General features: G+C 38.3%; 1 protein-coding gene across 2 annotated transcripts in view; it reads left to right on the top strand.

The window, feature by feature from the left end:
* TENM1 (teneurin transmembrane protein 1) overlaps positions 1–21621 on the top strand; it is a 322708-nt gene that overhangs the window by 73184 nt on the left and 227903 nt on the right. For both annotated transcript variants that reach the window (XM_090150010.1, XM_031602762.2), the window contains exon 2: positions 14653–14931. In XM_090150010.1, coding sequence (XP_090006136.1) covers positions 14715–14931 — 217 coding nt within the window. In that variant the 5' untranslated portion in view covers positions 14653–14714. The remainder of the gene's footprint in view (positions 1–14652; positions 14932–21621) is intronic.

Below are 21621 nucleotides of genomic sequence, written 5' to 3'. Positions count from 1 at the left end.
ACTCGTGTCCCCATGGCAGTGGCCCTGATGATAGGAGGCAGCTGTGTGTGTGCACCAGTGACAGATTTCTCCACGTTTTGTCCTCATTACTTATGTATATTCTGCATGGGACTGTGTATCCATTAGCTAAAATGTGAACTAGTACTACTGAAGTCAGAGGTCACTCAATGGATGTTCTTGTTTCTTTCCTATCCTGTCAATGCAGACAATACCTAAATTTATGATGGAAGACTATTTTTCATTATTATAAACAGCAGTGTCCCTAGCAGACCCATTTCCCTTTTCTATGAATGAAGTTAATGAAGTCGCATGCTGTGTTAAGTTCGGGTTGTTTGTTTTGATGAAAAAAGACGTTTGATCATTATTAAGCATTTATTGACTGCGTATTGTAACCATTTGACTTGGAAAGGGATGATCGGGGTGGAGTATTAGCAAATTGAAATCTGGTAGATAAACGTGTGGCACTCATTAATTTAAGTCTTTCACCTTTTGGTAAGCATGACAATGTTGATTACCTTCCAGATTTCACCCAAGGTATTTATGCCATAAGAATTCAATTTCTCATGTTTTCTTTTTTGTTCCAAGTCATCAGGGAGACAAATTTACTCAGTGTGCTGGTCAGCTGATTAATTTGAGACCTCTGTGCACCAACATTTGGATATTATCCAAAAAGGGTATAAATTCTGAATTGACTTTTAACATCTCGTGCACCAAAGGCTTTCAGTGGAATATCAACTTCTCCTTTTGTCACAAATAGATGAAAGGGGATTTTTCATTCCAGACTCAACTAATGCTATTTGTTATCCAAATTACTTTGGGGCTGAAATACAGCTTAAGATGGTTTAAAGCCTTAGCTATTGAAGTGGTTCAGTCTGCAGACATCTGTGTAATAAAATGGACCTGCTCAAGCTGCTAATAAGACAGGTTTTGTCTGCATCATAAGTTACAAAACTGTCAAATAAGAAACCAGTGGATACAGCGAGGCTCCAAAACCATTGTTTTCAGCATAGTCTGAAATAGGAGTTATTGTTCATGTTTGCTTTTTTAATGAAGCGTGCATTATATTTGCACAAGCCAGATAACCAAAAAGCTGTATTTTTTAGTATGTCACATGTTAAAAGTTTTTCACTTACCAAAGGACTCGTTTAGAAATAATATTAGCTAAACTCATTTATTTGAGTTTTATTGTCTTTAAAAGAAAAGGAATAAACTTAAAACACAAGAGGAAAGAAAATTACAGACATTCTACTTTGTTCTTTCCAGCAGACATTTTTTGCTGATAAGCGTTGTGTGTTCTTAATAATTATTAGGCTGAGAGTGCTGACATTGTTTTTTAAAAATTGTTTTAAAATTAGCCTTTATACCCAACTCTATTTCAGACAAGAAAATCCCACTGTGTTTTACTGAACATCCAGGGTTTGGAGGTAGAGTGAGCAGAACTGAGTTCTTACACAGTTTAACACGTTCTTTCATGGAGCATGTCAAGAGACTTGAGATCTGTGCAACTAAGCCTTCTGCAGGTCTTCAGTTTTGGCTAGTACTGATATCAGCAGGGCTTTGTGAGCCTGCTTGCAGTTGTGGTGCCTAGCACTGTTACAGATCTGGCCTGTGTTACGTGGGAAAATGAGGTTTGAATTCATAGGTTGCTGATGTACTCCTTATGAAATCATTCTGTGTGACTCATGGCAGTGTGCTGTTGGCTTTTTTGGAATTGAGTAAAAGTTTGGTTTTGCTACGCTTGGGGCAGGATGCTGCAGTTCCATTTTTGGTGATTTCCTGTAGATGCTGGCCCGAACCCTGTTTCTGTGAAATCGAGCCGCTCTGTCCAGTGCAGTAATAGGAGCGTTCACATTTCAGCCTTTGATTTCATGATAAGTGGGGCTTCATGTTCACTGTGTGATCTCTCATTTTTTTCCTTTAAACATGCATAACTTCTTCTCATTCTCCCAGTAGCACCTGGGTGCTTTTTGTTTGTTTTACTGAGCTACCAGGAGGTTTCATAAATCATAATCATAGAATGGCCTGGGTTGAAAAGGACCACAATGCTCATCCAGTTCCAACCCCCTGCTGTGTGCAGGTCGCCAACCAGCAGACCAGGCTGCCCAGAGCCACATCCAGCCTGGCCTTGAATGTCTCCAGGGGTGGAGCATCCACCACTCCATTTTGCTGTGTTGCAACTGACTTTCTAGATAGTGGATTTTAGCTGGAAACTGAAGTGGGATTGTCACGTTCAGGAGTGAATGACCATTGTGCTTTAAAAGAAACTTGGCTCTTGAGTTGACTTAAGGGAAGAAAGGAAAAAAAAAAAAAAAACTTGACAAGAGCTGAGTAAAATGACAAAATGACACTCCATTCTCAGCAGCTCTAGATATTAACCAAGGTTTCTTCCACTCAGCTCTTTCCAGGAATAAGTTGAGTGTTTCCTTATTTTCATTAATATGACGCTTTCCATATCATGATCGCTTAAGGAATGCTTCCTTCCCTAAGTATATAATTGGCTGAAGCCATTGGAAGGGGAAGTGCTGCCCCTTGAGAGTGCTGCAGCTGCAGTGCTCGCCCTGGGAGTGGTGCAGAACTGGAGCTCCTTTTCTTCCCATTTGTCTCTGGTGGCATCTGTACCACGTGTAGTTCAAAGTCATATCTGCTGTAAGAGCTGGATGTACGGCTAGGAATAAGGATTTGTTTTGTCTGTATTTTAACCGTGGTTAGGTCTCCAATCCTCATCAAAGCTTAGCTGGAAGTCTGTTAATAACAGAGTTAGGAACTGTTGAAGCTCACATGAGAAATGGGTCCTTTAATGATCACTTTAGTAGCAAATTTCATGTTTATTGTTAAGCCTGCAGCTTTGTGTTACTTGCAGTTCTATTAAAAGGGAAGAAGGTTCTATGTGTGGGAGGAAATTCTGCATTTTTTTCTGGGAAGTAAAAATTTGCATGGATTAAAACAACTCTGCTTGCACTGTTTTTGAAGCAAAAAATATATGTATTTGTGTATGTAAAAATCATAAACAAGGAACCCTGCTTGAGAGCCTGACATTTATTAAGTGATCATGGTAGAACTCACGCTCCAGGAGTATGTTAGGACTTGTGCTCTTAGAAAAATGATTGTGTTCACCATCTACAGTGGTGGGTCTGGGATTTGGTTTTAGGGGTTTGGTGGCTTTTTGCTTGTTTCCTTCTTTATTACAGACAATGCATGTTCATTCCATAATTACAGTTATGTAGCCTACTGTAGGTGTCTGTAAGTCTTCTTAAGAGGGATTAATGCATATGTTTTTTAGGGTGTTTTTTATTCCATTATTTGTAATGGAGGTTTTTAACTTTAGCTCACATCAAACTCCAAAGCCAGTATCAATTTAAAAAAAAAAAATCATCGTGACAGTTTGATGTGTTACTGCTGCAGAACTCAATATCTGTAAGCAAATGTTTAGATAATTTTGTACTGTATTTTCACTAAAAAATAAACTTTTGTCCTTTCAAAATGATATAGGATCTGTATCACGTACACAGGTATACCTTGTGTTGATCACTCTTCTGCAGAGTGGTGTCCTTACTCACTGGATTCTGGCTTTGCCATAATGTGTAGCCCCAGATGTTTCACAAAGCAGCATTCACTTGGGCATGAAGTGCTTCCAGATGTATGTAAAGGTCAACTATATAAAGAGCTTCCTTTTACTGTAGCACAAGAAATGAGTGTTTTGTTTTATTTTGAATGTTTTCTCCTTCCTGTTTGGTCTCAGCGTAGTGTTAGAGGAGTAGCTTAGGGCTCAGTAAGGGACTGGAGCTCTCCCTGAGCCTGATGTAGCCCATGCAACTGCTCTGTCTCCTTTGGCATCCTCAGTCTCATCTTAACTCAGTGGTAAGGTGCCTGCAGCATTAACATAACAAGCAACCTGTCAGAGAAATGGCAGCGTTTAAGAAGCGGTCCTCAAGCTACACACCTTTCCTTCTTAGGCAGAGGAGTGATTAGTCTGAGTCATCTCTAATAACAGTTGTCAGAAAACCTGCTGCATGCCGAACTGCTAAATCTTGGAGCTCCTGCTCACCTGTAAGCATTAACGTGAACATTTGCAATGCAAAGCCTGAGAATTCTCTTTGGAAGAACCGATGCTGGGTGCGATTCTGAGGATGCTTATTTCTTTGGCTGCTTGGGAGATGAGCTCTGTGTATCCATGATGTTTTCCTTCATGTTCTTCTATCTGCAGACTTTAATTTTAAAGCCCCATACCCTGTGACAACTGAACACGGCCATTTTCTTCAGCGATATTTGTCGTTCAGCATCGTGTTCTCAAATCTGTCACTGCTGACTTGCTGTCTTGTGCAGATCAGCAGTGGTTTGCTTCATTAATGTCACGGCCACTTTTTTCTGCTTCCCCAAGTGTCTCCGGCGTGTAACCCAGAGCGGCTGATCCCTGTGTAGTGGGAAATGTCTCTTTCCCTTCACTGCCGAGCTGCACATAAGACAAAGCTGAACAAGCATCAAGTAACCAGTGCTGCTGGCAGAGGCTCCTCGCAGAGCTGAATGGTGTCAGGTATTTACAAATGTTACAAAGCAGGGATTGAAATGTGGGATGAGAGTTAACAGCCCTTCTCCACTGAAAGGAAGGGTTTTTTGGAAAGTGTGAGATCACTGGCAGCTGTGAAAGGCAGGTGCCCATCTCCTAACCTCAGTAAGGCACTTGATACAGGAGAATACAAAAAAGGCTGTTCACTGAACTGAATATAATGCAATTCAGCCATAGGTTAAAGAAAGGTCATTTTCTTGCCTTGTTGGCTGGAAAGAGACAGCAGAGCCCTAACATATAATTGTGTTCTGTGACAGTAAAAGGAGCCTCTTGGTGCTTTGGGAAAGGGAAGTGACATTTTACTTGCTCATGAAAGAAGAGAGCTTCAGTTAAACAGCCATTACAGTCCTCCTACTTTTTCCCAATGTAAATAGAATTAACATGAGCAGAATTGTTATCCACACAACATCCCCGAGGAAAAATGATTCACCGTGACAACAGCAGATCCTAATAGTGAGGCAAGGATGATGGTTCTGTTTGTTTTTTTAAAGGCAACTTTTACAGAGACGTGTGTGTGTGTGTGTGTGTGTACATAGGTATGTGTAAAGGCAGCAGACAAAAGCTACTTATTTCAGTTTCATCCTTCTCTTTCTTCTTCCTGTAATTTTACAGATGAAGAAAGTGTGAGCTGAGCTAAATGGAGTTACTGTTGAAGTGCTAAGGAGAATGTGATTTTGAAGTGCTGTGGCAGTGATCACAGGAGATGCTAATGTAATTAGGTATGTGACGTATGGTTTTGATAACTTATTCCGATCAGTGAGGAGTGGCATAAATTCACTGCTCCTAGCTGATGGAGACGTGGTGGGGTGATTGTCATCCTTCTCCCTCTTGGAGGTTGCTGGGCACACAGAACCTTCTGATGGCTTCCTGGAGGCTCACCTTCTTCTTGCACCAAGGCCAGAAAGTGGGACCATGTAGCTTCTAACATGCTTCTGTTTAGGTTCTTGTTTAGAGGAAGAAACAGTTGGAACAAATGCCATCTGCTTTTGACCTAACATTATTTATTGCAGAGTACAAAAAATTTGTCACGCTCAGTCCCTCTTGTAATATTTTTGGTAGTTGTGCCTAAAGTCAGAGGAAGGGCAGTATCTATCTGCATCAGTAGCACCTACGCTGAAAAAAGACATGTACAAAGGAATTGGTCAGTAAATTCTCAACAAAATAGGTTTGGCCTGTCTAGAAGTGCCAAGAGGTGACCAGGTGCTTTATGTGACAATGGTTTAGTAAATGTACAACAGCCACCTGTCTCAAAGTAGCATTTCTGAATGGAAATGACCAGTTAGCTGAGGCTAAGGATTTTATTAAAAATTGTCTATGCTTAGTTCATAGATAGTCAAACAAATTCATATTCAAGACTGAACTTTTGTCTGAATTTGTATGGGTTTTTCATCTACCTAATGTGTTTTCCCTAGTATGGAATTATATATTAGTATGGAAATAAATGGCCAAGTCATTCATAAAGTCGTAACGAACATGGCTGCATCCCTGGGTCTGTCTTCTCTCTTCCATTGTGGAAGCAAAGGTGAATGCAAAAAGAAAATAATTAGTTTAGCTAAATTAGCTCTATCAGCAGGAAAGAAACTTATTCTTTTGAGATTATTTTAGGATTTCAGAAACTGCTTTTACAAACAGGTGTGAGGATTTCAGTTGCAACTTGGAGGGTCAGTTGTTTAAAAGTAAAATCATTTTCTACTTGTTAATGAATAGTTCCTCAAGAGATGGTATGTTTTATGGAAAAAAAATGCTTACAAAATGTTGCTAAGATGGTACTTGTAATGAGAAAGCAAAAAATGTCCATGACACTGAAAAGCAGAATATGTAAAAATGTGAATAATGTTCAGACAACAGACGAAATTATTTTCCGAAGTTCAACTAAAAGAATGTCATGCATACAGGGATTTAGTTCCACAGGAACTCTGGAGGCGTAACGGGATGGTTTTAGTCGGATACATTTCCTTGTGTAGGTGAACCTTTAGAAATAAAGCTTAGGAATGTTCCTACTCTCCAGTGCTGGCACTTCCCTCTGTGAAGAAAATGGCATAATCAATTTGCAAAAATTGTGCAGTTGTGGATGGAGAACTTATCTTAAATTCATCTCTGCCAAGAAGGCTTCCACAGCTATGACTGGTGAAAAAAAAAAAAAAAAAAGAAAATGAAGAGGTGCATAATGTACTTCCAGTTTGCACTACAGAAGACTCCTGGCACTTGCAGGAGAAGTTTCTAGCAAACATCCATTACAAAAGATTCTCTATTGAAATGAGAACAAAGGTTCCACTAGAAAGATCTCCAAGGATTTAAATGTAGCTTTTCATAGGTGACATGCTGATACAAGGCAGTTCTCGAGGGGTTGCATCAAGGCATAAATCAGCAGTAATTTCAATCCCACAAGATCATAGCATTATCACGAAGAGAAGGAAAATCAATCTGACACCAGCTCAAATAATAGCACTTCTGGGATCCGTGCTATACAGTACAAGTCCATCGGGAGGGTCTGCTTGTCAGAACAATGGCACTTGAAGACACCGAATACTTTGGCAGACATCAAAGCAAGAAGAAAAGGAACAGTAAGATGAGTTCTCAGGCGTGATGGTGTCAGGCATGCGAACAGCAACCTGAGTGATACTTCAAATGGAGGCGATGCAGATGTTGGTCGCGTGGTCAAGGCAGTACGCAGGTCGTCTTGCAAGAAAAAAAAAAAAAGTACATCAAATGCCTGAAAAGCTTTTTAAGTTTTAACTTCTGTGATGTCAGAACTGCATAATAATTGATGGCATTTCTTTCTAGAATTAGAAGAGCAAAAGTTAAGAAAACCAAGTATGTAGGAGAAGAGTGAAAAGTTTGTTTTCTATATGTAGTCACTTGAGCTGGCTTTGCAAGTAGAAGTTCTTCTTACACAGCTGCGGTGCAAATTAATTTGGATATCTGTAAACTTGCAAGACATCGATGTGTAGATTATATGCCTGGTCTAAGTGCTCGGACATCTTAGGCTCTACTGGAAACTAACCTGACACTGAAATAGTGCTGCTTCAGAAATCCTTGAAGTTGTAATATAGCAAAAATAATGAATCAGCTATTCCTTTTTGCAAAACTTTAATCGAAAAAATGAACAAGCCACAACAAAGCTGAGCAGTAGACAAGATGAGAGATTATGATAATATTTAAGATACCGTGTCTCATTGGCAATATTCAGCTGGGAGGCTTTAGTGTTTTGTTTCACAGACATTGCTTTTCAGCATAGTCACTACCATTAGCTGTGCATTTTGCCAGCAATGAACAAAAGCCTGCATGCTGCCCTCATAAAAGTTTTCAGCAGTGAAGGTGCCCTACTGGCACTGTTGCCCCTGCTGAAATGCACCACCTATTGTCTCACTGTGTTCACGTCCACTGTTTGGTCTCCACAGATGTTCAGTAAGCACTGGTAAAAGTCAGTGGGTGCCATTTCTTCTGCATGGAGGAATTCAGTTCCCCCCTTTCTTCATATACACTTGCATGTCAGATGTCTTTCTGTCAGATGCTCCTCTGCTGCTGTCTGTCACACGGCAACAAAATGTGATGGAACATTGGCAAGAAGTGTCAACCTGTGCTGCCATACCACCAACATCCACCTTTGACACCATGGGCCAACATAATAAAATAGGAGGCACTGCTTTCAGAGCAGCCTTTGTATACATAAAGATATATGATTTTTAAACATCTTTTGCTCAGAAGAGTTCCAAGATTAAAACTATATTTATGTAGAAGAACTTAGTTATTAATAGGAAACTCCTAATTCTATTTTCTTTAATGCAAAATTTTGTTTTTGTCTTCATGTTGCTCGCCATTGCAGTAATGAATTTCCACTGGAAAGAATTTTAACACTACATGCAGATACGTTTAATACAAACAAGTGTCTAGTGTATGTTGGAAACATTCTGTGCAATGACAGGAAGCTTAGTGGTCCCAAGCATAGTTGAATGTGAAGGGGAATGATGACCCTTTCTTCAATCCCATTCTAGTTTTAAGATTTAGAAAACAAAATCTTGATGGTACATCCTCCCTGGATCATAAATGACTTCTGAGGGCTCTGTGTAGGAATAAGCTCAGCCTACACACACTTATACAGGCCACACTTCCCTGCATCATCCCTGCTTTATAGTTAGGAATCAGGTGATGTTCCTGTGTTCTGTACTGGATCAGAAGGTGTCAAGCACTTCATTAGTTTTACTTAAGCCCAGAATTCCTTCGCATTTGCAGCACTCCAAACGAAGCTTTGAGATGTCTGCAATACTTTGAAGTATTCTTCAAAATGTTTTCTGGATCTGAAATTAAAAGTGTACACTAATTATCCTGTAATATAATCTGCAATTGTATTACCTAAGGAACAGTTTTCCAGAAAGATCTGTGCTTCAGAGAATATTCTGAGCCCGTCCACGATGTGTTTCCCTGAATCATGGATGTGCATCATCCACCAGCATTAGAGGCTGATCTTTTGTGCTTGAACTCCTGTGCTCGTAAGCATCAGATGACTGGCATCCAAAAGAAAGCATTAGGGATTTGTGTGATTTTGCAGTCAGTAGCAATTCTCCAAGTAAAGTGCAGGGCACATGTTGGCCAAGAATTGGGTATCACAGTTGAGCAGCTGATATAATGTATGTTTTTCAGTTCACTGTCAGTCTTAGAGTCTTGTCAGCCTGCAGCAGCCTGACTTACTTTATTTACAGTTTTATTCTATAGTGGTTTCTCTCTGAAACTGTGGACAAAAGGGAAAACGTTTTGAATTATTTTGCTAACTAAAATAAAATTATATTTTGAGTAATTTTAATGGAAGACTATTAAATATGGAAATGAAACAACCCTCTTCTATCACAGCATATAAGCGTATGGAGAAATATAATTCACCTACAGGTTAAAACCATGCATCCTCTAGGGAGTGTGTTAATCCTGTGGTGTGTTTCTGACAGCTGCATTTTGCATATGCGTGTCTGATTTACAATGTAGTCCTCTCTAAGGCAGGAATTGTGCAATGTGTCAATTCCAGAATCTTATACACAGAGAAATACTGGCCACAAGATATTCAGTGATTCACACGTTGTTATGCCATCTTCCAGCATCTTCTGATGTGCTCCAACTTTATCATCTGCTAAAAATGTTCATGTAAATTTAGGTTACTTTTGGATTTGTTCATTTGTTTTTCAAATTCTTTGCAGTCTTTCATCAGGAATAACTTTAATTATTCTTTCTTGGTTGCTGTATGACTTTTTTTCCTTCCAGAGGAAAATTTTAGCTGCTTCCATCCTGCAAAACTAAACAGACTTTCCATATTTGTTCGTATCACGATTTTATGTGCCATCTAGGAACTAGTTTGTTCCTCGAATATGGCTGTTCAGCTATTGTAGCTGTTAGCTTTCTCAGTATGTTTAGCTGTTCTGTAAAACGTAGAACTTAAAGGGATGAAAGGACTTTCTTTGCTTTTGATACTTCAACAAATATTTGAGGGGTATGGTTTTGATGGTCTGCACAAGGTCAAAAGATTGTTTCCCTTTGTTGTTTCTTTTTTTCTCCTCAGTATTGCATTTTTCAAAGATTTAAATCTTGTGTTTGGTTTTGGTTTCCCATTTGTTTTTTACAGTTCTGTATTTCAGAATAGATTTTCAGAGTAACAATGCTATCATTTTGCCTTCAGCTACCCAGAGATGCAGTTTCTGCTTAGTCATTCCTTTTCAGAAGTCAGATGTCTGAAGATGTAATAAGCAAATGCTAACTTTCAAATAAAGGTGTATGTTGAAGGCAAAGTAATGTATGAGAGACCTGAGCAAATGTACACTTTGTGGTCATAATTGATAGAAAAACACACTGAGACTGGAAAACGGAGTTACTGAAGGCTGTCTTTTGAATACATGTTGCATACAATGAATATTGCCTGCTTGTGTGTGACTGCAATTGCAGTTTAATTCTATGTAGTGTGGATCTCAGGACCCAAAATTTTTCTAAGTACTTATTTGATTAGTTTATGAGTCCAATTTGAGGATTGGGCGTAATGATCAGCTAAAGCCAAAAAAGGACCCAGTCCTTTTTCATGTCCTTACTTTTGTATGCTTATGGAAGAGCTTCGTCAGCTCCATTATCCATATCCTAACATCTCTAAATAACAATGGATTTCCTGATGGCTAGCAGAATATACCACTTAGCACTGAGGACCTAACAGAGCTGGTGCTGGATATTCAGCATGGAAATCTTCGTATGAAATGGGCACCCTGATAGGATTTGTCGCAAAGCACTATTAAATTCATGTGATCTCTGTGGCATTGCTGTATTTGAGCACAGGGTTTTTATGCAGTAAAACTCATGCAGTGAGCTTTGATATAAAACACATACTGATAAGTATGTGCATACACCTCTTCACAGGCCTTCTTGTAGGCCACAGTTGCACTGACGTTGTTGTGTTTCAGCATGTTGGATCCCCATCTAAGCAGAATATGAAGGTGGGTAGTTGATGTAAGAGGGCTTTGGTGCAAGTGGCATGTGAAAATTCTTTCTGAATGTGCACAACATGTATTTTAAAAGTTGCATAAAAAATGTATTGCAAACATCAATCTGTATATGTACCTGTGTTAATTCCATGACTTAATTTGAAGTTTTCCCCTCAAATAGAGCTTTGTGAGGCTTGGGGAATATGCAGAACAATGTTTAATTGGGAATTTAAATTAGTTGTATGTTCTTCTAGAAATCCAATTGTAAACTCTGTGTGATATCTATTTTAGAGTTTGGTTGAGTAGTATATGCATTTCAGTGCCTACATGAAAATATCTAATACATAAATTATGTAAGTAATATAACATATTGATATATCTTTATAAAGTTTGTATTTTATTAAATATTGAATTAAAACTTTTAAAGACAGAATGCTAATGAGAAGATGGAAAAAGTGCTCAGGGAGAAGGAGAGCATTAAGACACTCGTACAAAGGTCACTTAGAGGAACTGTAAGCTTTTATGAGACTTTATTATTTTGCTGACAAGGTCAGCTGGATATTGATCAGTTGGGTGTTTTGTTTAGTTACTTGAGGGCCAGTTATTTGAACAGAAACCTGTGTCAACATCCAGGCAATATTCTTTAAACTCCTGACTTACTCCAGCATTTTGGTTGTTGTTTATTACATTGTCTTTTTTCCAACAAAATATGAAAGAAAGCCAAGTATATTCGATTGCTGGCGTTTCAATTCAAGTTATCATCACACACCATCATTTGCTAAATTTAAGTGCATTTAAGTAACTTTTGCTGTGAAAAAAAGTGTGAAGAAGTGGTCTCGACTTTATTGTGTGTTGCTGACTCATAAAACGACTTTGTGTTGAAAAAGTTTGTGATGTGTTTTTTTTCCTTATCTTACAAATGATTTATCACCTGCTTTCATATAGCCATGGCTTTATGGCACATTCACGCCCCAGGTGAAAATAAGAGAAAACCAAGCACTTTGAAGTCAGCCAGGGTGAGACCTGGCCCCCAGTTGCAACATTTACACTATGAAAGGCTGCACTGCAGCCCGCACATGTGGGCAAGGCCTCAGCATCCTGCAGGTGGAGGTGTGACCGTGCAGGAGATGTCTGGGGGTCCCACAGGGTGGGGAATGTGGTTGGGATACTTGTAAGTAGGTTGTGAGTTTTAATTGTTCTTAAGTCGTTCAGAGCACTCAAACAGGCTGCACAGAGAGGCTGTAGTTTCCATCTCTGGAAGAGTTCAAAACCCACCTGGATGTTTCCCTCTGCAGCCCTCTTTGGGGGGTTTGGACTGGATGATCTCTGGAGGTCCCTTCCAACCCCAGGAATTCTGTGATTCTACCTTGAGAGCAAAAGGTGTGCCCGGAAATCCATAGATTTCTCTTTCTGGTTTTGTTATTATTTATAACTGCACTAAGGAGCTAAGGATGTCAGGTTGGATGTTTTGTACTTCTGAAAGAGGGATGCACTGTGTGTGTCTGAGGTTTCTCACACTTGCTGTCTTTATGGCACAATTTATGTCATGTCCTGTACTTTGTCAGCAGAGGCACTCAGTTTCTCCCCATTTTTCCCTCATTTCTGTAGCATCATTTCCATTTGCTCTGTCAGATAGGATGTGTGGGGAGGCTTTCCCCATCACTGACCATCTCTACAGAGCCATCAAGCAATCTTTTAAACCACCCGCATGCCTCTGAGTCATGGCACCTTTGAGTTCTGTCACAGAGCATTAAAGCAACTCATCAAATGAGTATTTATTTAGGAAATGTTTGTAAATAGTAGTAAATTATTTAGGCAAATAGCCTTTGAAAGGTAGATAGCACTTAATAGTAGCTTGTCTACAAAACCATCTTAACACCAACATGGTAGGATGTGATCATACCCAGGGTTTGTAACTTTGTGCCCCCAGTGCATGTGTGTCTGTCAGGCAGGAAGCTTGTTTGGCACAGCTTTTTGTTTTCCTTTTCCCTGTTGAAGAATTTTATTAGCTTGTGTGCTTTCTAGTCTGCTTTGTTGTGTAAGACATTTGAGCTTCTTTTTTTCCTTTTAGTACACTAGAGCTCTTTATTCAGGTCCTTTTCTATTTGTTTCTGAAGAGCTGTTCCATCTCTGGTTAAATAGTTGGATAAAACTCCCTGAGATTTTCTTTTGAGCAGAGACGTGTCCTTAGCATCTTTGTCCATGCAATTTGGTCAGCTTAGTTTCTTGCACCCTGACAGGAGAGCAGAAGCCTTATATCCTCTTCACTTTGTGCACCATATTTGCCACTCCTGTTCAGGATGCTGAGTCCTTCAAAAGTAGTGGGGGTCCACTGGAGATGTGCTTTTGCTGTGCTTAAGCGCAGTGGTAGCATTGGTGTCTTTCAAGCCCTCAGACAATTTCAGAAGTTAAATTCAATTCTGTGGTCCTGTGACAAGAAGTGCTTTCTCTAATGTTTGTGCTTGTCCTTTGTGTCTTTTCACTTTCTGTGGTTGCTGAGGATGTGGGATTACAAGTCCGTGTTGCAGATGGGAAGTTGGGCTGATAACAGACTAGGCGTTAACTTCTCTCCATTGCTGACTTTAGAATCAGTATGAAAATGTGATAAATTACTTTTTCGTTAAGTAAAATCTTGTTTAACTTGTTTGGTTTTGGTCATCTAGTAGTGATGTTTACAGCCTTCTTTTTGTTACATTTAACTGTGTAAAATAATAGCCATCTGTTAGTCTAAGTAAAATTGCAAACTTACTTTCTCAGAGCTCGCTGCCTGAGAAACATAATGCTGCTGAAGAAGGTGTGTCATCCATTCCTGTTATTTCATCTCAGAGTTTGCATTAAAATGCATGATAGAAACAGCTTCATGACAGCAGGATCGTACAGCAAGTACACCAGTTGCACATGCAACTGCACCCCACTTGATTTTAATGATACTGGATTTGAGCATCGTTTTAATGACATCCCAAACTGCAAGTTGCAGTTCAGAAGGCTTTGTTGAGGATCAGCATGGCCCCGGTGTCAGTAAGTTTACTGACAGGTGATGAGAAGGACAAAAAGGGGTTGTGCTGCGTGGTGGAAGCATCCTCTTGAGATGCCCACACAGTCTGAAAGGAAAATGTCCTCTTTTAGAGCCACTGTTTGCTCTTGTACAGTAGCACAGGGGGATATTCTTGTTTTTACTAAGTCTGACTACTTTCTAAAGTGAGAAGTCTGTTATTCTTAATTAAATGTCATTTTATTTACAAGAAAATACTTCAAAACAATGAACTTTCTGGTTTTTAGGCTTCATCTTTTAAAATAAATTAAGATTTTATTTTCACTTAGAATAAATGTGCATGAATATTTCTTTAGAGAAAGAGTAACGGTTTCAAGAACCTTTAACACAAAACAGGTAACAAATTCAATGCATAACGTATGTTTATTGCTTGGCAGAGTGCGTTAGTGCTTAAAGTTACTGTTATTTTAATACCTTTTCTTTTTAAGTAAAACAGCAAAATAAGACATACTCATATTTTCTCCTGAATCATAGTGATTCAAATACAGTGTAGTCGGTTTATGTTGGCTGAAAATAAAACCGGGCTTTTGAGAATTAATATGATATCTGAATGGGATTATTGTTTGTGTTTTTTTTTTATTTCCCAGGACTCTTTCCTTAAGGAATTCCAGTTGCTTGTTTTCATGATTTTGAGCCTCTTCAGCCAGAGATGGAGCAGATGGACTGCAAACCCTATCAGCCACTGTCAAAAGTGAAACATGAAGTGGATCTAACTTACACAAGTTCTTCGGATGAAAGTGAAGATGGCAGAAAGCAAAGGCAGTCTTATGACTCAAGAGAAACTCTGAATGAATATAGCCAAGAGCTAAGACTGAACTACAACAGTCAAAGCAGAAAAAGAAAAAACATTGACCAATCTACACAAGGTAAATTGTTTCTTTTCTCTTCTAGTTAGAAAAAATTACTTCTTGATTACTCACTGTGAAATAATATGGTGTTAGCAGGCAAGCAGCCATTTTGTTTACAGAGGCATGTAGCAATAAACTGCTCCTTCTGCTTTTTTTTTTTACTGTGTTATTATATCATAATTATAGGAAATCACTTTTAGAAGTACTATTCTAATATTATAAACTTAGTGACATTCTGGAGAACATCACATGATTGACAAAATTTTCCATAGCAGTGGATGCTCTTCTCAGTAACTTTGAGTGGCTAACGACTTACTACGTTTACATGTGTTGTGTGGATTTTGGTACAAAATCAACTTCATTTTGTGGTTGTCTCTGCATATGTCTGCAATGAATACAAATGCTACCATATTCTTAACAAAATTTGTAATTTTGAAAATCTATTTAAAAATTGAAAATAATTATCAGATGGCTTGAGTGTGGGGGGATTTTTTTGGCCTTTTGCCTGATATGGACAGAAGTCTAGGAGAAATATTTGAGAGCTTATGATGCTGTAGCCAAGGTTAGGAAAAACTACTCTTTCGATGCAGATAAAGGATGCCAATTGAGAGTAAAGTGGAAGAAAACGTGCTGCACTTACTGCAGCATTCCCAAATGGACTGCTTCTCCTGGTAACCTGCATGCTGAATTTAATGCACTTCATGCAGACTAGTGGCTTATCTCTTGCCTTTAGCTCCATCACAAATTTAGGCAGGGTGGTGGGGGGAGTATTTTTAGGAACTGGAGTACTTATCAGAAGCAGAGGGGCCTCTGCCCTCAAAGCAGAAGAAAAGGTCTCTGTGAGCAGTCCCCTTCTTGCTCTTCGAGGAAGCGGTTAAATCGTGTGCCCACTATTTCTCAGATAAAAAATTCCGAACTCACTTTAAAGAAAAATAAAACAACCTTCCACCCCTCACTCAGCAAAAGCTTTCCCTAGTCTTCTAGGTACTAAAATAATTTTCATTTTTTGACAAGAAAATCATGAATATGCTTTTGAAGATGGAAAAAAATGTCTACTGTGTGATGTGTAAATTAATGCAAAAATTAGAATAGCTGTGCTACATAGTTCATATAGTCTTCTAACTCTTACTACAGATAAGTCGCTTTTATAGGGCTGGTGTTGTCTGAAAGTACCTGTAGTTCATGGAAGAATAATTAGCTAGCTGCCAGAGATAGCTGCCATGCATATACATATTTTCTCTCCAGTACTGGGGAAGTCACAAATACGAATCTTAAGAGTACTGTGAAAAACTTCACCAACACATTTGACTCACAATAAATGATTTGATCTTGTACTCTTGTTAGGAGAGCTTGGCTAATGAAGATACGTCTGTTGCTGAGGCTGGAGATAATGTAAATGTACGTGTAGACCTCTCTAAAGCAGCTACTTCATTTGTGAAAATTCAAGCACTGAAAGCATAGCCTCTGCATTGCTAGGCCTTTGAAGAGCTCCTTGAGTTTTCTGCTGTGGGGGCCCGTGTTAGCTGTAGTGTTGGGGGCCTGGACAAAAGCATGAAGTAATCACTCAGCTGTAGGCATAGGGAACCAGTCTGTGTCATGTAGATTTATTCTTTCAGAACAGTGCCTCTGAAAGCAGTCGTGTTAATAATTTTGGAGAAAGTCAAATTAGTGTGCGTTTCTGCAAGACGTTGTCAGGCATGAACTTACCTCACTTATTCAGGGCTGGTATGTTAGGAATCAAATTGATGCTTTAGCATGCCAGCAGGTATTTTACACCCATGTTGTAAAATGATTTTATTGGAAATACATGCCAGAAGATTTTTCCAGGCAAATTAATTTTTAGGAGATACGGTATGAATTTGCAGGTCTTCTATTTTAAAACCTATGTATTTTTTCTTAGAAGCAATGCAGATTTGTACTGCTTCAAACTGCAGTATGAGGTTCAATGTTCATGTTTGCAGCCAAGTGGTAGTTTGTGAGTAGGGAAGCACCTGAATGATTGCTTACCTTGGGGCAGCTTGACTGATTGAGTTCAAAATTCAGACAAGAGTAAAAAAAAAAAAAGGTTATAAAGCTGAGCGTAAATATTTAGACTTCAGCCATAGTTTGATTTGACTGCAGTACTATTCTACTATTTCCAAAAGGGCAGCCAGGCTTCATGGTGTGGGTGCTCTGAGTTTCAGAGTCCTTGGTGAATGTTGGCATTTGCTCAGTCAGTACTAGAAAAACAGCAGGTTCCATTTTGAACTGTGAATTTGCCATGGATCCATTAGACTGTGCATGGAATGCATTCTTTTCTAAAATTCCTTCTCAGAATCTTTCAGAGTTTTTCTCATGTTTGACACGTCTTTGAAATTTAAAAACAAAATAAAACAGCCCATAGTGCCCCTTTCCAGAAGGGGTTGTTCGGTGGGGAGAAAGCTGTACTGTGCAATTGCTTCAGAATGTTACTGACTGAAGTATTACTTAAGCCTGAAAAAAATTCTAAATTTTAAAGCTAAAGGGATATCCATAGTTACATACCCAGGTGTTCTTCTCTAGCCACTAGCTATGATTGAAATAGTACCCAGTAGGTGATGAACTAATGGATTGCAAAATGAGGGTAAAATCCATTAGCTTCATGCATGAAAGGTGTGAGAATAGTTGAGAAAACAGGCACATAGTAACAGTCATGAATAAAGTGATAATGATGAAGGGTGAGACAGCAGTCAAATGTGAATTCTAATGATTGAATGTGAGAAGAACATCATTTCAGAATAAAATAAAATAATAGTACAGAGGAGCTTATAACAATAACGAATATAGACATATATGTTTGTATTGATCTTATTTTGTGAAAAGAACCATTCAGAAGTGTATGGAAACTGGAAGAATTTCTATCTTCATTAATGTACATAAGAACATTGTATATGTGATTCGTATCTTAGATTACTGATATATCTCAGCAATTTCTTTAAATTTTATTTTTGCTTTTTCTATCTGGGCAGTTTGACTATTCCATTATTACTTTCAGTATTCTCGATTTATTTCTGTGAAAAGCTTTGAAATCTGAGGTTATGTAAATTGATTATGTGTAGATATAGATATGTTTACAAATATAGGCAGTCTGTATAAACTGTAACTTTGCATGTCTCAAAATATTTTCAGAAGACTCAGTTATATCCTACAGCATTCAATAGCACTGCTAATATTTTTGCAAACATCTTTTTATGTCAATTTATTTGAAGACTCGTGATATTGGAAATGATAATTTTTTGGTTTTACACATTGAAAACAACACCTGGATGCAAAGTACTTAATTTTCTGTTATTCTTGTATTCCTTGCATTTCCTGAAATTTTCTCTCAAATCTTATTCTTCAAAGAGGACCGATTTCTTGGTCAATTTTCACAAGTTTAATAGATGGGAATATGAGAGAAAATCTACAGTAAATATGGATTTAATCTCTTGAGAGACTGTCATTTAAATAATGATTTCTAGATGGTCTTCCTGAGGTCTAGTACTTATGTCCCTTTTGGAGAGCACAGTGCAAGATCAGTTGCAGTTCTGGAGTTATTTGTTTCAAACCTTGTAGTTATCTGACAATTTAGATTTAACAAATGATACCACAGAATGTTTGCATGCTCAGCTATGGTTTGCTCATCTAACAACTCACTGCTAACAGATTAAAAAAAAAAATCTCATATCAGTGTCATTCGCTCCTGAAAAGTCAGTGCTTGTTGTATGATGAGTGCATCTTAAAATGCATTTTTTTTTAATCACTGGAATGCTCAAACTCCTGTCTATCTGAAGATATGTAAATCTACAATATATCATCCTGGCAAGAAGATGTTATGAATTCCTGCCAGACCCGATATCATATAGCTTGTGCATATTGGCAAACATAGTAAATTAATTCCTGGAAGAATTGGTAAACACAGTGTTTTGTACTTGAAAGAGCTGGCGTAGAATTGGCAGAAGCCATCAGAAATGTTTTCTTGCTAGGAAGCTCAGTGATGGACCTGGCTGTGAGGAAATAAGTTCTCACAAATGTTCCATACGTGCTTTCACTTCCAGTTTGTTTATGACACATTTACATCATTAAAACTGTTTTCTTCCACAGCTTTCTCTGTTTCCACCAAAGTAAATATGAAGGAAGTTGTATTCCACAAATATTGTCCCTACAAAAAAAGCTTTATTGCTTTTAGGCTTATTATAGATTTGTAGAAAACACCAGTTGAGAGGAATGAATCCCTGATAGGATAAGCACGTGGGATTGAATCATTGGCATGATGAAGTGTATTGATCATTAACAAAATGAGCATACGGCAGTAAATTTCTGGTTAGGCAAACGTGTATTTCCTGGCAAGACAGATATATTGAACTACATTATAAGCAAGGCAAACTGGAGTTATTCCTGAAAATAGGGTACAGCAAAACTTTTCTGACAAATGCCTGCGTGGAAAAAAAAAAATCAGCATTACTACTATTCCGGAAAACAAGATTTTAGAGTGCTCCACAAAAAAAGTTGTCATTTTCTGCTTTTAGCCCTGTAAGTAGGCCTAGAGCTAAAGACTGATAAATGTTTTAGAGAAGATGTATAAAATTGTCTTAAAGAATAAGAGGTAAATAGATTCGGCTGTAGTTCAATATCTTCCTTCGACAAACTCCATTGTTTTAGCTCAGTGCTGTTTCCATCATATTCTCATTCCTATACTTCTTAGCATTGCAGCTCTGGTGTAGATATGTGGGCAACACACATGTTCTGGTGCTCAATAGCACTTTCTCTGGAAAAGAAGAAATGCATGTGTAGTGCAGGAATTGGGGGGCATTTTATGTTTCAGCAAATACAAACTTACCAGGAAGGAAGGAAGATTTAAACCATGCAACTCTTAACTTCATCTGACCAGTCAAAACCACTTCTATTTATTATTAGAGACATAAATATAAGGTATGCTGAGAAGGAGTGGTAGGAAATGGTTCTGTCAGGAAAATGTCACGGTGTTTTTTTTGTCATCTGTGAAACAGCAAAAGCTTTTTACATAATAGCTGTATTATTCTCTGATATAAGAATTAAGCAAATCCATTTGGCCCAGCAGATGTTTTGCACTTTTAGTGGAGCGATGTGGAATCTCAAATTTGGACTGCAGAATACCATGTCCTCTTTGCTTCAGTTACTTCATTTTTTAATAACGTATAAGGGTAAAGAAGCAAAACTTTATCAGCTTTTTTTCCCCTTCTTGGAAATGTTAGAATAATACTCAAGCATAGTGTAAGTTAAAGATCTTGGGGGCCCTCTTAGTGGAGATGCATGCCAACAGAATGGCTGTGAAGTTCATCATTTCTAATAGAGATTTAGAACTGATGATTATTTGACAGTCGTGTCTACAGCTTGTGTAATTTGACATAATTTGTTAAAGACAGGAATGCTGTCTCTTATCCGTGTGAATTTAGGACTTATGTGCTTTGAAACTTCCAGCAGTTTTTATCGAGGAGCATCTCTGAGCACTGCCTGCTATTCAGAAGACAGCGGTCAAGTATTGTCAGCGCTAAGCTGGTGTTCAGTGCAGTGTGATGGAGCAGTTCGGTATAGCTCTTGCCAGCATTATTTTGGGGATAAATATTATCAAAATAAAGAGTAATAAAAGTGATTAACGTGTAGGCAAGACACAGTAACAGGTGTTGATTATTTTTTTTTTTAAGTTTGCATGTGGAGGGGAGAATGGGTAGTTTTGGAAAAGAAAGGAACGTTGTATGGTGAAAAGTTTCCTTTTGAAGAACCATTGCTACGCGTGCTTGTAGGAGTGAGGTACTCTTTGGGTTGTTGTTTAGTTATGTTCCCTGTATTTTCTTTATGATGAAAATTGTGGAGTTCATGAAGAGGGTTTTGTTTTTGTTTTTTTGAACCTTTAAGATGTGTGATTTGTTTAGAGCTGTTTATCAAGTTATCTGGGAAGTGACTGCAATATTGTGGAATAGAGCATTACAGAGATTTGGAAGATAGGAAAGAGGCTGTTTACAAAGGAAACCAATTAGTTAGTACTTTCCTTGAAACCCCATTGCTTAAGGAAGTAAATATAAAAGGTTTTCTTTGATAATACATATTTTGGTAAAATATAAATAATTATTAAATCGGGCTTGTATCAAAAATGTTGATGTACACTGTTTCATCAGATTCAGTTCTCACCTGTTTGTAAATGCCAAACACTTGTAGACTTTTTATGTTGCCTACAACATTAGTCCACCAATTTTAGAAGATCTTATGCGAACTTTATTTTAGTGTTATGTACCTGTATGCTTTAGAGCAAAAATGTGAAACATAGCCCAGATACGATGTCTGTGTGAAGAGGCACACACAGTCTGTACCTCACTGCCCTCGCTCAGCTGTTAGCAGAGTGTGGTTTAAAGCTCCTCCAGGTTTCTGGGCCATATACTAATGAACAGAAGCAAGAGCTAATAAGCTCCAGCTTGTGCTGCTGTGTTACGCCATCTGGTCTGAATGTTTATGAGCTTCACATTGTTCAAAAAAGATTCCGTATGAGGCAGAATAAAAGAATCCATACTCTTAAAGCTTTAGTGTGTTGCCTCCTGCTGCATTCTCTCACAGAAATACAGATTCCCGTTGTGCTGTGCTGTGTTTGTTTGGCTCGTTGTGGTCTAATGGTGATGATGTTACTGTCTCCCAGAGAAAAATAGTGTGATGAGCTCTTCTCTGCAGCTTCCTGGACTG

The sequence above is a fragment of the Phasianus colchicus genome, chromosome 14 (assembly GCF_987193195.1).
Source record: "Phasianus colchicus chromosome 14, bPhaCol1.hap1.1, whole genome shotgun sequence".
NCBI classification, from domain to species: Eukaryota; Metazoa; Chordata; class Aves; order Galliformes; family Phasianidae; genus Phasianus; species Phasianus colchicus.
The sequence above is the reverse complement of the archived record's forward strand: the minus strand, read 5'-3'. Positions and strand labels throughout refer to the sequence as shown.